Source organism: Rhamphochromis sp. 'chilingali', assembly GCF_963969265.1.
Source record: "Rhamphochromis sp. 'chilingali' genome assembly, chromosome: 14".
In the NCBI taxonomy this organism is placed as follows: Eukaryota; Metazoa; Chordata; class Actinopteri; order Cichliformes; family Cichlidae; genus Rhamphochromis; species Rhamphochromis sp. 'chilingali'.
Genome location: NC_137941.1, coordinates 23,926,098 through 23,943,336, shown reverse-complemented (window position 1 = coordinate 23,943,336; position 17,239 = coordinate 23,926,098). Strand labels below are relative to the sequence as shown.

General features: G+C 37.7%; 1 protein-coding gene across 2 annotated transcripts in view; it reads left to right on the top strand.

Moving 5' to 3' along the window:
• Positions 1–940: 940 nt before the first annotated feature.
• The window catches only part of nalcn (sodium leak channel, non-selective), a 68,359-nt gene continuing 52,060 nt past the window's right edge, over positions 941–17,239 (top strand). The window contains exons 1-11 of one of the 2 annotated variants that reach the window (XM_080902698.1): positions 941–1,051; positions 6,205–6,316; positions 6,517–6,578; positions 7,292–7,432; positions 7,534–7,716; positions 10,054–10,137; positions 10,261–10,400; positions 10,497–10,622; positions 12,219–12,370; positions 13,748–13,890; positions 14,156–14,260. In XM_080902698.1, coding sequence (XP_080758824.1) covers positions 6,537–6,578; positions 7,292–7,432; positions 7,534–7,716; positions 10,054–10,137; positions 10,261–10,400; positions 10,497–10,622; positions 12,219–12,370; positions 13,748–13,890; positions 14,156–14,260 — 1,116 coding nt within the window. In that variant the 5' untranslated portion in view covers positions 941–1,051; positions 6,205–6,316; positions 6,517–6,536. The remainder of the gene's footprint in view (positions 1,052–6,204; positions 6,317–6,516; positions 6,579–7,291; positions 7,433–7,533; positions 7,717–10,053; positions 10,138–10,260; positions 10,401–10,496; positions 10,623–12,218; positions 12,371–13,747; positions 13,891–14,155; positions 14,261–17,239) is intronic. The other variant, XM_080902699.1, reaches the window with a different exon arrangement.

The window sequence follows — 17,239 nt, the reverse complement described above, 5'->3', positions numbered from 1 at the left end:
TATATTGGTTGCTCAGATGGGGTTCAGGTCAATATCACACTATCATGGCTCATTAAAATACTGAAATAGAATGAAGTGATTAGCAGGCTAAATTTCCCTACTAGAGCAATTCAGAAGATTATATTTAACAACAATGCACATCAATGGCAAATAATCAACCGGTTCTACAAGATACTGCAGCACCCCTGGGTGATTTCAAGCAACTAAATGGCAAAAAGATATTTTGGTTAAAACCAATTTGCACCTCAGTTACTGAATTTACTACGACTGAAACTACACCCACGTTTGGACAATACCCACCCATGCAATATCAAATCAGGTGAAGGCAGGTCACTTGATATATTACAGAAATTTAGTAAGAAACCCAAGTTTTCCACTTTTGTCTTTTACTTTCTATAACATGAAGAGCACAGTTGTGATTTAATACATATCCAATGGTTGTATTCTTTCAGGAGGAAGAACATTACATATATAGTATATACATTGGGTGAATGTGCAGTAGTAGCAGCAAGCAGGTGAATTCTGTACATTAATAAGAATAGACATCTGACTATTTTACAGAATAGACAATATAATCATATTTAAAATTAAAGGAATTTGAAATGTACATTGTGATAGTTATCCATTGTTAAATGTAAAATGCACATTAAATTTAATTAATTGTTAGGACAGACCTATCTTCAGACAACTGTCGCTGCATTTTTTACCGTCTTTGAGCAAATCTCTCATAGACAAGCTTTGCCAACTATTCACAACAACAACAACAACAATAATAATAGTAATAATAATAATATAGTCTGTTCAAATTAACTGCGTATCAAGCGATTACCATTAATGCAAATAAATATACTTGTATGATGTGATAGAGCAGCATGGCGATCTTAAACTGTTACCACGGAAACGGCTGCGCGCCTCCGCAGCACGCACTAGTGCTGTTGATGTGATTGCTACCTGCGCGCTCCCGCGTTCTCCATACGATCCCAACACAGCCGGAAAACAGCTGATGTCATGGACAACGCTGGACGCGGCAGATAAAAGAAACCCTCCTCTCGTAAGTGATTCAACGTGTTTCTTTTCTCTGCTTCTCCACCCGTCGCCAGTCACTTTCAGCAGTTGCGTTTTTAGGATGCGTCTGAGGCTAGGTGCAGCCGCGCGCTAGCTTACTGGTCCTCCAGGAAGTGAGGAAAATCTCATCCTCCGGAGTAGGCCCTCGTCAAACATTGCAGTGTATTTGCTACACTGTCACGTGGTCAGGTTGTTACGTATTATATAGCTTCATGTAGGCCCTATGCTTGAACATATTCATGTATATTGTTGTATTTAGCTTGTTTTTGCACCTATAGCAGCTGCTCATATTCGTTTCCATAGTAACCTTTGCTCTTCCGACGTCATTCATTCAGCTTTCAGTCATAGTATGGATATCCAGCGGTTTGACAACCATTTTACACGACGTGGGATCGGTCATATGCTGCAGCCTGTCAGTGGCTTTCCTGAAATGGTTTTAGGATTTCACAGTTGCTCGTGAGCCCCTCGTGGTTCCCAATCAGGAAACCTGATCCAGGTGTTCGTTCTCTTACATCGATTAATTAGAACATTTTCAAGGTTATATAAGCACCTCATCACAGTTTGTGCAGTTATGTTTTCAAGAAGAAACCTTAAAACGAAGGAGAAATGCTACAAACATTATATGAACATTGGCATCCTGGGGATCCACTCGTTTAAACAACTGGGCCAATATAAATTTGTTCATTTTCATTTTGCTGTAATCCCTGTAATCCCTGTAAATGTTCAGTTTTCACGGCACTATCTTGCAACATCTATCCATTGATTTGATCTGGCAAAGCAGATAAACACCAGCTACTGAAATTGGAAAATGTCAGTTTATTTGCAAAAAAGCCCAACGTCACACAACTTTTGGCTGCTACTGATGCTAATCTGTGCAGCCCTTTGGAATGCATTTGAATACAATCAGTCATTAGGTGACATACTAAGTGCTATGTGATTTTTTTTTTTTTAATGTTGACATCAAAAATCACAATATTTAACGTCTGTATCAGCATACACTATTTCTGAAAAAGATGAATGCGAGTTTGAAATGTGAAGTGGGTCACTCATAGTAGTAGTTACACATTTATCATCCTGCAGAGCCAGCTGTTTCATATGTGTCAAGCACTGGAGTGTCTTTTAGGTCTTTGTTTTTACTGTAATGGCTTACCACTTTACTTTTCATTGTCACCACTTTGAGCTTTTGTCAGTCTCATTTTAAATATACCCACACTACTGGCCTACCACTGAATAGTTGTGAAGGTTTGACCTAAATTGTCAGCATTCCTTTGAATTTGCTTTTCTGATCACTTTGGCTTTGTATGCAAGACAAAGTAGTGAGAATCTTAGCTTGGAACTGTTTGGGGAATTCATTTGAAGGTATAGCATTAATTTAACTTAATCAAGGCTGTAATCGCTGCCCTTGTGGGAGCTTTGTGAAATAGAAAAAAAATACAAACTGATGCAGTGAGTAAATGAAAGGTTTAAATACTGTTAAACTCCTTCATAAAATGTATTTTTAAAGTCTGCCTTTTAGCTCATTTTATGCATTTGGTATACAGTTAGGTCTGTATATTTTTTGTATAGTAACACATTTTTTTTTTTAAATTTTGCCTCTTTACACCAAGTGGCTTTAAAATCAATAATCAAGATTTGATTGAGGTGACTTTCAGCTTTAATTCAAGAGGTACTTCACAAAAGTACAGCATTAGGGAACTACAGCCAGTTTTAAACAAACGCCCCTATTTGAGAGGCCCAAAATTAATTGGACAAACTAACATCATTTTAAATATCAGGGCTATTTTTAATACTTGGATGAAAATCCTGTTCAGTTAATGAATGTCTGAAATCTAGAATCCATGGACAACACCAACTGCTGCATTCCCTCTGTTAAGATGCTCTACTAAGGCTGCTGCAGCTGCTTTCATTTGCTGCTTGTTTGTAGGTCTCTCTACGTTTAGTTTTGTCAATCAGTAAGTGAAAAATATGCTCTGTAGGACTGAACACAGGTAACTGACTTGGTAATTAATGAATATCCCAGTTCTTTCCCTTGTGACACTCATAGTTTGCTTTCTGCAGTATGCTTTTATCCATTTGCAATGGGAAGCTTAAATGGATAAGTTGAGCTTTTTAACTAGAGGTGGTTAAAAAGCTCAACCCTGTGAATCTGAGCTCAGAGTAAAGCCCTGTACACTTCACAATTCACCCTACTACTGCTGTCAGCAGTCACAATATCAATAAACACTAGTGGCCCAGTCCCACTTTATTTTTACTTCAATGAAGGTGTCTCTTGATTGTAGTCTATGTTGTCTTGTCATCAATAATACCGGTATAATTTTTTACAGAACATAAAAATGCTATATAGTGATATCACTGCATTTACATTCCCTAGTGTGCACAACAACGAGACAGAGCCAGGCATGTCTGAGAGCAAGAGCCAAGTGTCAACCTCTGGTAATGATTTAGTATGTAAATATGGAGCTACTTCAGCAACCTCCAAAAAAAACCCACATTGCTTTGCAAAATATGCAAGAAAATTGTTCCAGACAAGGCTTAAGGCGAAAACGCACGATTGATTACAACTAGGCAACAAAGAAGAAGGTACTAATAGCTGGTGATGTGCGACCCAATATAAACAAGAAACTCTACGTGTCATTGCTGCAAAAATTAGCTAGCTGCGCTTCATATGACAGGAAGAGCAAACGGGATGGAACTCAGAAACCGTGGAAAAGCATGGCTTTTCAAGATCCATGGCAAACTACAACAACCCAGGCAGAAAATATTTTTTAGTTTTGTGTGACAATATTGTGCAGCTACTGAAGAGTTAGGTGGCTTACTTTAGTTATTGTTAAACTAAAGTCATAAGCAGTGATTTTTTTTACTTACAATTTCTGGGAAAAACACTGCCTAATATACTTCTGTGCTTACATTTGACTTATGGTGTGTCACTATTGCACTATCATGCTTCTGCTGCTCACACCTTGTTCCATAAAATTGACACTTCATATTAGGAAGGGTGGAAAAAAATAACAGTGGCTCATTTGAAAACAAGGATGGGAAATGGCCTTCATTTACTTACACTTATAAATTCAGCTTCCTCCAAGCTGCAAGTGCCAATAAAACACTGTTCTGCATTTTTTTTCCCTGTATCATCAGAAATATTGTGATTGCAAATTTTCTTGAACTATCGTAATACAGTTATAAGGCTATTTGGCCCTAGTGCAGACTTTGATAATGACCTCCTCAAGAGTGTCCGTGACTTTGCTTCATGTTGTGAAGGGCTTGTTCTTAACCATGGAAATCCTACCACTTTTTTGATTTGACCATTTGTTATGTGTTTACCGCATAGCTCTCCGATAGGTTCGTTTGGCTTTTTCAGTTTAATGACTGCCTCTTTAACTTATATCAACAAGTCTTTGGACCTCATGTTGTAGTAGTATTTTTTCAGAGAATAACAAGGGGATGGGCCTCAACTGGTCGTGAAACTGTTTGTCAGTCAATTGTCCAGTTACTTTAGAGCTTCTGACAATGTGGGGTTATTGTATGTATAAAAAGGTCTGTAATTCCTGAACAGTTAAGGCATTTATTTTGCTAAACATCTTGAATTAAAGCTGAAAGTCTGTACTTCAATCATGTCTGGATTAGAGCAGGGCGATATGACCAAAAATATTTATCACGATATACATTTGAAAATTTGCGATAACGATATAACTGACGATATAATTGACACTAGACAAAATACTTTACAACTCCACAACTTTATTCGTGCCAAAAAAAAAAAAAAAAATCAACGTATTTTCACTTAAACAAGCAGCTGTTTTTTATATGCATTAAATTTATATAAAGATTTAACAGTGCAAATGCAAATTCCTTGCTGACAGTTTAACCAAAAGGCATTCCCAGTGGAAATTGGCTGACATATCCTCAGCGTAACCATGTATAATATCCACAAAACTTAAAAAGAGGTTATACACACACAATACGGTAATATTATGTGGAAGCACAGTACGTATCACTCCACGAGGCTCCTGCCTACGATAGCCGTAATGCCCATCAAGCGGAGCAGGTTCGTAGCTTAGCAAAGTCGTACTAAAACATTTTCCAGCGCCGTGTACCACATAAAATCATTTCGAGGTCAGTAAACACAACCAGAATTCATACATAAGGCACACGGGATTATAAGGGGCACTGTCGATTTTCAGAAAAATCAAAGACACTATATGAAAAGTGCCACTAACTTAAAAAAAACTTTTTCATAAGCAACCATACAGGGGATTTGTGCTAGAGCAGCTATGAATACCTGAGTATCATTGTAGGTTATGGTTAAGAGATAAAGAATTGAACAAATGACCTGCATGCCCACATCTACAAAAGTATTTCTTGTGTCTTGAAAGAAGATGCTGCTCTCAAAATGCACTCAAAAATAGAAGTTCAACAAAGAAAGTTTGCATACTCAAACAAATACTCACAGTTACAATTAATGTGCCCAGAGATCACATTTTTTCCTGTGAGGAACATGTCCTTTCTCCAAATGGGAAAGTAATTGCAGTCTATGCCACCTATACTCCCACATAATAGCACTTAGACCCTGTAATTTTGTTTTCACTCTTCCTCACGTCTCCATCTGCATATGTTAAGTGTAGCAATTACACTGGGAAATTGCTTCTAACTACATGGGGTTTGTAGCATGGATGGACAGTTTCTTTTCTTGGTGGGGGCATAAAAAGGAAACAAGGATGTGATACCGTTACATTGTTCTGCCTTCGTTCCAATCCTAACTTAGAGTTCTGTTTCAAAGAGGAGATTTTTTACAATTTTTATTTAATCATCAAAGTATGTTTACATATTTTTTGCATCATATGTCAGCCAGCAAAGGTCAAGTCAAAATGTAATGTAATCAAGTCATTGGGGCAGCAGCTGTTGTTGCATTTGCATATGCTGTTAGCTGTTTTACATGCACACATATGTGTGTGCGCGCACACACACACACACAAGTGCAAGACATGCTTTTTCTTTTCATCTCTGTTCAGTCAGCTTAACTGACTTACTCTAAAATTGACATTGTGTTTTTAAAATATGTGCCGAATATGACATAAAAATGTTTTCTTATCCCTTTTTACTGCTCTTATGATTGCTACCGTTCACTGATTGCTGCCGCAGGACCTCAAGGCCTTTAGGACAATCTCCTTTTTGCATCTCTAGTCTGTCTCTCTGGTTGGTTTCTCCACCCCTCTGTGACCTGGGGATGAACGCACCAATGAGGAGCCTCACAGTGAGTCCCCGTGGTCCTCTTCCACCCCATCTTCTTTTTCCACAACACCTCACTCACTCACTCACAGAGTGTGTCGCATATATGCCTTGATGTCAGACGTGGTGGGCATTCCTGTCTTTATGAGCGTACTGTAGATGTGGGTAGTGTACTGTATACCATATAAGCCATAATGTTGACTAACTGTTGTGTGTTATTTACAGGGTATGCCTGATCGCATGTTATGTGCAGTGCTGGAGCAATTTCAGCTTTACTTTTCCCTTTGGTATGTGCGCTTTGTCTCCATTCAGAGTGTCATTTTTTCTTGTGTTCTTAGGTTAAAATGGCCTGTAAAGTTTTCTTTTTTCTGCATACATACATTCGCACAAAGATACAAACAAATGCTGACATGCACAGGTAACACTTGGTCACACCCCCGGACAATGTACAGCATATTTTACTGGCACTTTGGTGTTCGATACAGGGAAGATCATGCGTGATCTTTTCAAATGGTAAGTTACTGGAGCTGTTCCAACGTAATACACTTGTTCTGTGTTCCATGTGTGCTGCGTTGTGTATCACGGTGGCCATTCAACAATGCAACGCATTCAGTTTTAATCACCAAAAATCTGCTCTGGCAATTCAAGTCAGGGAAGTTTACTCTTCGGACTAGACATTGCAGGAAATTTTGATGCTACATGTAAAAACACCCAGAAGCCACTCCTGATACACGTCTCATTTACTACTATTTAATACACTAGATTTCTGCATTGGTTAACTATGTACATTTTTAAGAGGTATAGTGATTGTTGGCAGGCCAAGTGCCTTGCACCTGCACTTTTTTAAGTATGTCTTAAATAAATTTTTATATTATAATGATATGATTAAAGTTTTGAAAAAGTTGTAGTGCCACTGCCCAGACTTGGATGCAGCCAGAGTATTCCCCTGTTCCTTGTTTATCTTTGGTCATTGTGTGGTCTGCCTCCCTCCCTGTGTCAGATCCACTCTTTGTATAGCACAGCAAGCCCCAGCATGCTGAAGAGGAAACAGAGCTCACGGGTCGAGGCCCAGCCCATGACTGACTTTGGGCCAGATGAGACCCTCGCGGACAGTGCTGACATTTTCTGGATAAATAAACCAGTGAGTGTACGCGTGTGTCTGGCTAAGGACAACATTAAGAATACAGAAAGATATTAAGGCTCATTTTTGGAATTATTTCCTTTGTTGTTTCCTTCCATCAGTGGGTGCACTCTCTGCTGCGAGCCTGTGCCATCATCAGTGTCATCTCTGTGTGCATGAACACCCCAAAGACGTTCGAGCATTACCCTCCGCTGCAATATGTGACATTCACGCTGGACACACTGCTCATGTTTCTCTACACTGCTGAGATGATCGCCAAGATGCACATCAGAGGAATCATTAAGGTAGCTGCTGCATCATGGCCACGAGAGAGTGTCAGTGAAATTCTGTGAGCAGTAGCAGTAAATGACTAGCAACCCCAGAAAAATGGCAGGTGTTGTTTGTTTGTTTTTTTTAATCTCAGACCGTTACTGCCAAATAAATTATGACTAATAATATTTCTTTATTTTTTTTAAAAACTATTCACAACTTTGATGCAAGTGATTGGAGTGACAACAAATGAGACTTTATTTGTACATTTTTCAAATCTGTCAATCTGTTTCTCTGTGATCGTGATATTTTTGAAGGTTTGCAGTGAACTGTGGTTGAAAGTTATGTGGTATAATAACATGTGATTAGCCCCTCTTTCTGTCCCATGTACATTATGGTTATACAGTCACACTATAGCTAAAATATGAAGATGACCTCCTTGTGACTAGTGGTTGCTCAGTGACTGCACTGAATTCTTTTGGGTAACAGATTGTGAGTAGCTGCAGTGAGCAACTGGTCTCGCAGAGGCTGAGCATGCAACACCTTCAACCCCCCTGGGTGACCACTTTCGGTTGCGAGGTGGGAGGCCTCTTATGTGGGAGGCTACCTGTCTTCAAATAGTCGCTGACCTAAATCATTCTCAGTCAGATTGGTGAAGGTTTGTAAACAATTGCTGTCTAATTTCGAAATTAGACATATTGCCAGCACATTGCAATCATTCTGAGTCAGCATGTCTCTTTGCAGTATGGGGCTCAACTCATCTGGTTGCCCACTGGCTGTTTTCTGGTTATATTTCTGTAAAAAAAATAAATAAAGTTTTTGCAGTTAAATTGCCATCCTGCAGCAACTAAGTCACTATTTGTGGAGGAATGTTTGAATTTCTGTTTCAAATCTAAGAGGTCCTTATGGACTCTAAATGTAAGTATATGTGAATTTCTGTGTAGATGGCAACAGATTTGCAACAGACAGCAACAGATTTGGAGTATTTGTTGATTTGCATGCTTGAGCCCATTCAGTCACAACTGATAGCAGACTGACTCCTTACTGGTATTTTATCACCGTCTCGATGCACGAAAGTCACTCACTGACTGTGAGCGGTTGCAGATCTGGTTCCCATCTTCATTTCAAAGGCAGTGAGATGAAGCTCATTGTATGCTCTTTCAATAGTTTTGGTTGTGCTCCAGCACCATCAAACTTTATATTTCTGAAGACAATAGAGGCAGACTCTGTTGCTAGTCCAGTTACAGGGGTACCAAAGAAGTTGTTTTCCACAGAAGACCAGATTCAGCAGCTTTAGCAGAAATGTTCCCTTATGCAAGCAATAAAAAATATATTACAACAGAAAGTTGACGACAAAAAGGTCAGTCAGCCACTGAACCGAAAGAAATCTGACTGACCTGACTAATCATATATTGTTACCAGAATTACATAAAATACTAACAGTCTTACATTTGGGATTCTTCTGCAAAATCAGATACTTCTTTATCTTTATTTAAATGTTTTAGCTCTGGACGTAAATGTGCACTTCAAGCAGAACAGAAACATTTCTGCTTCTTACTTGTAGTGTTTCTTTTAGTTATTATTGATAGCCGAATTCCATTCTTTGTCTTGAAATCAGGATGGTGTTTTCCAATTTTCCTATCTGATCTGAAATAAACTTTTATAAATGATGCAGATATGACATCTTAGGCTTAAGTAATTTCTGTTTTAAAGTATGGTACTGTGGATATGTAGTTTTAAGCTAGCTGTGGAAAATTACTGCCCAAAGTACATGATCTTCTTAGTGTGGTAAAGTAATTGCATGCTTTTGTTCTTGTCAGCAGTGTGTTTAATCAAAGATGGTCCTTATCTGTAAAGTGTTTCCGAACACACCCTAGTATTTGCAGTCTTTCTTCCTGTGCAAGACCCCTAAGAGCTCCTAACAGACTCTCCCTCTCTGTCTGGAAGCGGTAATTAAGTATACCCATTTAGCTGGCCCCCCTTGGCATTTCAGTTTGTTCACACCTCAGGGGCTTAATGATTGAAAATAGGTTTGAAATTTGTGGTTAGTTTGTCAAAATGGGGACAATATTTTCACGTTCTGTATTTCTTGAATATTGCCATTACTTTGAACTCACACAAACATTTTCTATCACAATAAAAGCTTTCTGCAGCAGACTTTCCCAAGGTGAGGGGAATGCTTGAATTTTTCCATAAAGATTATCCATGAAACAACCTAGAATGTAATTGTAATGTAATATATTCAAAGAAAATATGGCCTTGAAGAATGATGCTGGTTATATTTGTCTCATTTATTAACTTATGTTAGTATTTCCTGCTTTTTAAGGCTTTGGTCTTTTAACTGTTGCTCCTTTGTTTCTGTCTCCGTACAGGGGGATAACTCCTATGTGAAGGACCGCTGGTGTATGTTTGATGGATTCATGGTATTTTTCATCTGGGTGTCCCTGGTTCTGCAGGTGTCTTGCAACTTTTTGTTTTTGAATATATTGCACTTTTCTGCAGGTGCTTGTGCAGCTTGTCATAATGCCATGCATTAGTATGTATTAAAATTATTAATAATCAATTTATTGTTGTTTTAGGTCTTTGAAATAGCAGAGCTTGTAGATCAGATGTCTCCATGGGGAATGCTGAGAATCCCCCGCGCGCTTATCATGATAAGGGCCTTCAGGATCTACTTTCGCTTTGAGCTTCCTCGCTCCCGCATCACTAACATTCTGAAGTAAAATACTGTCGTAAGCGTTTCCATTACATATGGTCTTTGTACATGTGAAATATATCTCATAGATATCTCTTTCTGTACTATTTTGCATTGCAGGCGATCCGGGGAACAGATTTGGAGTGTGTCAATATTCCTACTGTTTTTTCTCCTGCTCTACGGAATTCTGGGGGTTCAAATGTTTGGAACGTTCAACTATCACTGCGTTACTAATGATACAATCGGGTAAGAACGAATGATTAAATAAATGTAACATTGGATGCTTTTTTTGGATTATCAAGTCCGATATAAACTTTTTTACTTTTTTTGGACTAAACTATCGTCTCTCCAGAAATTAGAAGATACCTACGCTAAGTGTCTTTGTTAAAGATCATATAAACACTGAGTGCAAAGTGTCAAAGGAGAAAACTTTTAATTAGAATAATGCTTTTGGAGACAAAAGTTTTGGTAGTGACTGGAATGGTTAAACCCCCAGGTTGCAGCCAGAGTTAATGGTAATTATAATAATAAAATTTTCCTGCATTGTCCAGCCTTTGCATTATGCTTCTCCATTTCCTCCCTGATGTGTTCCTAAGCACCCCAGGGACACAGAATATATTAGCCATTAGTAAGAGGAAATATAGTACCAGGGCATTGTGATATTCATGTATAGCTTTGTCATTCATCTGTATTATATAAGTCCAAAAGTGGTGTGGCAGTTGGGCATTTAATTTGTTTACTACTGAGCTCCTTTTTCTCCAAATCCAATACATATATATATATATTGGGGTATCTAATGGGGAATTTTAGAAAAATGTCACACGTGGGCAGAAGTGTCTAATCTCTGTTTGCCATATGCCCTTGGCACAAAGTCAAGCTCTCTAGCTTTTCACACACATGGGATTTGATGAAAACTGTGGGAACAATGGCAGGGGGCATTCTCTGATATGGACATTAAAGGGTTTTGACTATATGAATAGAATAAAGTCCCCTTTTATGGATGTTAGGTTTCCTACAAATGACCTCAGCACTGTTGAACTTCCTGACATGAATCATGATGTTGAATGAGATATAACACTTGAATATGTGTTACTTTTTTGTTTCTGTAGAGGTTTTATAACTGTTTTATATACAACTGTACAACTGTTTCCAGGTTTGATGAGTAGTCTAAAGTACAAAAAAAAGGTTCTAACAAATTATGCATTTTATTTTGAAATAACATAACATTTATTCATCACTACACATTGTGATAAATCTAAGTTTATTAGATACTTTGAATTGTTTGATGAAACTAGCATTTTAGGACCTTAAGCATGCTTTAATAAGGGGTATCATTATGTTTTTGTGTTATCAATTTACAGATGCCGAAAACCAGTCAGAAATAATTTCTTATAACACTCACAAAATGTAATATTTTTGCTTTTCACTGGACATTTTCTCTCTTCTTTCAGGCTTCATTTATCGCTCCTCTGTCATCAAGAAAGGGAATATCATAGATAAGACACATTGATATTATTCAGCTCGGTATAATGAGCTTTATTGGGATTCACCACTATGCCTCTGATTGCCCTTTGTGATAGTGCAATAAATTATTCCCTCTGATTCTCTACCTCTAATAAACAATTTGGATGAATGTCTGTGCAGACAATTTGAAAGCATTAATTTTCATTAGCCCAATCAAGCTGTTCCTGGTAACACCTGTGGCAATAAGACAAAGAGAGGAATTGTATTCACACATTAACCTTTGTTTTTCTTTTTTATTAGGCATTTTTCTTTTTTGCAAGCACTGCCATTTTTGATATGAGCTAGTAATTTTTTTTTTGTATTTGTTTTATTGGTAAGCAATGTGTCATTGAACAACTTGACCATCCCAGACACCCATTGCTCCCCTGATGGAGAAGGCTACCAGTGTCCTTATGGCTTCAAATGTATGGACCTGAAAGAACTGGGTCTGAGCCGACAGGAGCTCGGTTATAGTGGATTCAATGAACTAGGTATGCGCTACACAATGATTCCTTCAAACGTACACAGATAAAGAAATATTTATTATCGTGTATTTTTATTTGTTTAAACAATATATACAATTTTACAACTTAAATTTCTTACGGAGGCCAAAAAATACACACTGTAATGAAAATTATAATTCTATACTGAGTAACTTCAGCACATGTTACTAAACATTTAACTAGAAAATTTCACCTTCAAGGCTTCCATATATTTGATCAAGACCTGTGGAAAAGATGACCTTGTTTTGTCTATTCTACATAGCTCAAAAAATATTTAAAAAATACACTTTGAAAACACATCAGCCCTCCAGGTAAAAACAAAAATCATGCTAGTTATCAGATAGGGCCTGGGTAATCTGCTAGGGACGAAAGGATGAGACATAGTTTGGTGGAAATGAAAGTTATAAACCTACAGATCGGCTGAATCCAAAAATAAAATGAAAAAAATGATGCTGTACACTAGTCCATTTTGCTGAAATTTCATTTCAGCAATTCAAAATGTTATTCAGTTGTTTGTTAGGAATAAGTTAGTCACATGACAAAGTCTTGACTCTCACCAAGAGGAAATATACAGAGTGTTTTAAGAAGAATCATCCAATTTCAAAAGGCTATATTTTTTTAAGGCAATGCACATAAAATCTTGCAATAATTTTTGAAATGCATGGCTGAATATTAAGTTTTCCATGAGAAACGCACGTAATGGCTGGGTAATTAAAGCCCTTTAAAATCGGATGATTCTTTTTGATACACCTTGTATGTTTGAATGGTAATAGTTTAACTGGGGAACTCAACCTTTGATGACAGTTGTCAGCTACTTGTTTCCAATCTAACACTGATTAATTTGTGCAGAGAAGAATATTATATACCTCAGAAAAATAAAAAAAGAGAATGTTCACTCTACTTTTTCAAACACTACAATAACTTGAAATAGTGTTTCTCCATAAAATCATCTTTGGCTAAGACTTAAAAGAACAGACAGTTCCTTTGCAAAGAGCATGTTAATCAGAAAAACAGCAAAGATTAAATTTTTCCTTGGCCTGCTGACATAATTTATGTTAATTAGAGGCATCAAAGATGAGTTGATTGGGTTTGAGTCTGGCAAACAGAATTTCCCGTCTTGTCATTATAACAAAGAGAACTATGAGGACTCTGTGAGCTGTCAGAGTAAACACTCATTATAGGTAAAAAGAGAAACTCAAACTGTTATCTTTTTAAATGGCTTAGTCTTCGGGGGAAACATAATAATTGGTGTGCGGTTCACAGACATCGACATGTTAAGCGAAAGACAGATGCTGACATTTGTTTCTTCAGAAATCAGCTTCTCATCTGACTGCTTCTTTCTGACTCTTGTGTGTTTTTGCTCAGGCACGAGTATCTTCACTGTGTATGAAGCTGCGTCGCAGGAAGGCTGGGTGTTCCTCATGTACAGAGCCATTGACAGTTTCCCTCGCTGGCGCTCCTACTTCTACTTTATAACTCTGATTTTCTTCTTGGCGTGGCTTGTCAAGGTTAGAGCTTGGCTCTCTCTGCTGCACTTTTCATGATAATTTCTGGAGATCGTTGAACACCGAAAGGTTAATTGACATAACCTAATAGTTCACCTACAAACATGATGATTTACCCTTTTTAGTAGAATGTCCTCTGGCTAATGAGAGAATTAATGTCACGACAGCGAAAGGAAATCAAGCAATGGGCTTGCACTTGGTCATTGACTTTGAATAGCCTGAGCGCTCTTACTCTATCGTTGTCCTCTTTTTTTTTTTCTTTTTACAGAATGTCTTCATTGCAGTCATCATTGAGACATTTGCTGAGATTCGAGTCCAGTTTCAGCAGATGTGGGGGTCAAGGAGCAGTACCACCTCTACTGCTACAACACAGGTACAACTGCTACAGAACCAAGCTAAAAGAATAGAGCCATAAAACTGACAAATTGTATGTCTCATACATTTTGACTTGGTTGAATTGGTGCCTACAATTGATCTTTTTAAAACCTGTACACGTTGGTAATCAAGTGCATCAAATTCAGATGACTAGAACACAAACACATTTTGACACTATATAGATTTTCCACAGTGTATTGTGATCCATAAATGCCTTCAGAAATCGAAAGAAATGACTCCTTAATAGACCTTAGTGTATGTAGGCTCATATGTAAAAAATATTCAGATAAAAATAATATTTAAAAAAAAGACAAGACATTTATGTGGCCATGTGACAAGTTGGCTCTCAGTAGCAGGAAAGGTTTACTCTATGAACTTGGTTGTTGACTGTGTGAAATGTTTCTTGCTTTTGTTGGGCCTTTACTGAATCATTCAGGGGACATAGTGAAAGCTGTGTCCGAATTGGTGGCATCAAGTCGGGCAGGTTCTCGGTGGGCGTTTGGCTCATCCAAGATTATGCATTTTCACAGATTGTGTTTGTTTTATCAGGGAAAAAATCCAATGGTACAGCTAAACACTAAATGCTGTTGCAAATCTGTTACCTCTCTACTCTTTATAGAGTATAGCTTGCAACTTAACATTTTTGAGATATGCGCAGATCACAGTATTCAATGAAGTCACTAATGGTCACATCAGCTGTTTCTAGCAAATGTCATGGTTATGGTGATTCAACATACGTACATTAAAAAAAATATGGCTGTTGTTGTGTGTGTGCTCTTTCCAAGGCCCTTATACTGCATCATACCAGTCTGACAAGAGTGATTGGTGTGAGTAGATCTGTTATTCCAACAAAACCAAGGTCCCAAAAAAGAAATTGTTTTATGCCATGAATATCTGGGGTCACACTCACGAAAACTCAAAAAAGGCAGCTAGACTTTTGAAAAGAGTTTGGAAGAAGATTTCTCCTGTATTGACATGAATGGAAGAGAGTTTGGGAATCTCATCAGCATGTCTTGGGTGTCCCTTTCCAGAGCATACTGAAGGATTGTACCCTTGGGATTTAACATAAAAGCTGAACAGCATGGCTGGAAAGGGGATCTTCTTAACTACCTTGTTCAGCTTTGTTTTGCAGTGTCTATCTCACGCATCCTGTCTGTGTGCTATCTGCTACTTGAAGCGAGGGATCTCTGCCTGAATTTGTCTGCAGCACGTCAGGGAGCTCCTTAGGGTGTCAGTCCTTTGCTTTACAGTGCTTTCTTGACGTTTCTGTGCCAGGCGTCTTTAGATCAACCGTGGTTTGTTTGCCACCAGGTGTATCCAGCGCACTGCTGGCACGAGGCGAGTTGTGTGGCATGCGACAGACATGTTCCAGCCATCTCCATTGGTACAGTTTGTCTGTCCTGCTCTGCAGATTTTCCCTTGAGATGATGTTTAGCTGAAAGCTCTCGGGAGCAGCTCCAATTTCATTTTGAGTATAAACATGATCTTTTAGTTATACAGGAAACAGTCTTGAAAATACTAAGTTTTGTCTGATGGAGCTTCAAAAAGACTTCAGCATGTAAGCTTTTCATAACCTTTGATAATTCTAATGTTGATCTGCTAGGTTCTCAGGTATTATGAGTCTGCAGTTTGTCCACATTATATTTTAAACTCTTTAAAAATATATATAGTTTGGGGGTTCGTCTATAATAGATTTTGATTAATTTCTCTCATTTCTTCTTATCACAACACCACTGCTATGCAATAACCCACAGAAATAATGTTATATAGCAAAATAACTAAAGTTGTATACATTACTTTGTATTGTATTTAATGTATTCATTATGGAGCACTAAGGAATTGACAGCTCCAGAGGCTAAATAGAGGAATAACAAAAAACAAATGTCCTTTAGCAACAATTAAATAATACTTTTTAAAAAACAACTTAGATATGTGAAAGCAAATTGCAAGACTGAACTTAAGAGTTTCTTTGGTCTGATATTTGCTTCTGGAGTTTTCCTTTCACTATTTGCAAATAGTTTTGAAACTATATAGGCATAAACAAGAGAGAGAGAAATTATCAGGAATATTCACAGATGTTAATGCCCCAAGAGCTACTGAGGAACATATAAAAGTGATTTATGTGACAAAATATAATTTGAGGCTCATTCTATAAATGGTTTCTTATTGTGGATTGTGTGTAGCCAACCTCTAATGAATACAGTACAACAATATATAACAAATATGTTATGAATCCATGTGCAAATTTGCATTTGGCAATTGTGTTGATGGTAAAGCTATGAAGCCAGTGTTTGGTTTAGAGTTTAAACATTTGAAATGAATAATCCGAATGATGTCAACCTGACAAGCGTTGAACTGCAGACGTTTTTTCCACTGAGTCCTGAAAACGATTCTTCTTGTAATGTCATGAAAGTAAAACCTCTGCTACTTCACTCATGAATGGAAAACAGGCTAGTGCCACTGGCATACTCCTGTGACCTTGAAAACAATTAGCCTTTCTTGCCATTATCAAAATTAATCATAATCACATCGTCATGCCCCAGTCTTTATCTTAGAGGGGGGAAAACTAATTAGCTGTGGTGTAACACTTAACTGTCAGTCACAGATGATGAAAAGAATATGATCCAGTCTTAAGGTTCCCTGGAGAGAGCAAGGTTGGTATAAGGTGGCCCTGGGAGATACTACCCATTCTATACTCCCTATTTCTTGTCTTTGTTATATTGTCTCCCGATTATTGCAGCTTTTATTAGAGATTAGGATGGAAAGCTTAACTGTGTTGATTAAAAATGGAAAAAAAGGATAAATCAGCCTTTGTTTGACAAGATCAGACTTTAAATTCTATATTCTGATGAGCAGTTATGAAGTGCTGAACGTTAAGCTGAAATATAGTGTAACTTTATCTTGGTTTGTCTTTAGTAGAATAATATCAACTTTCAATTTTTGATATCAATGTTGATATCAGCATGGTTTTTGCTGA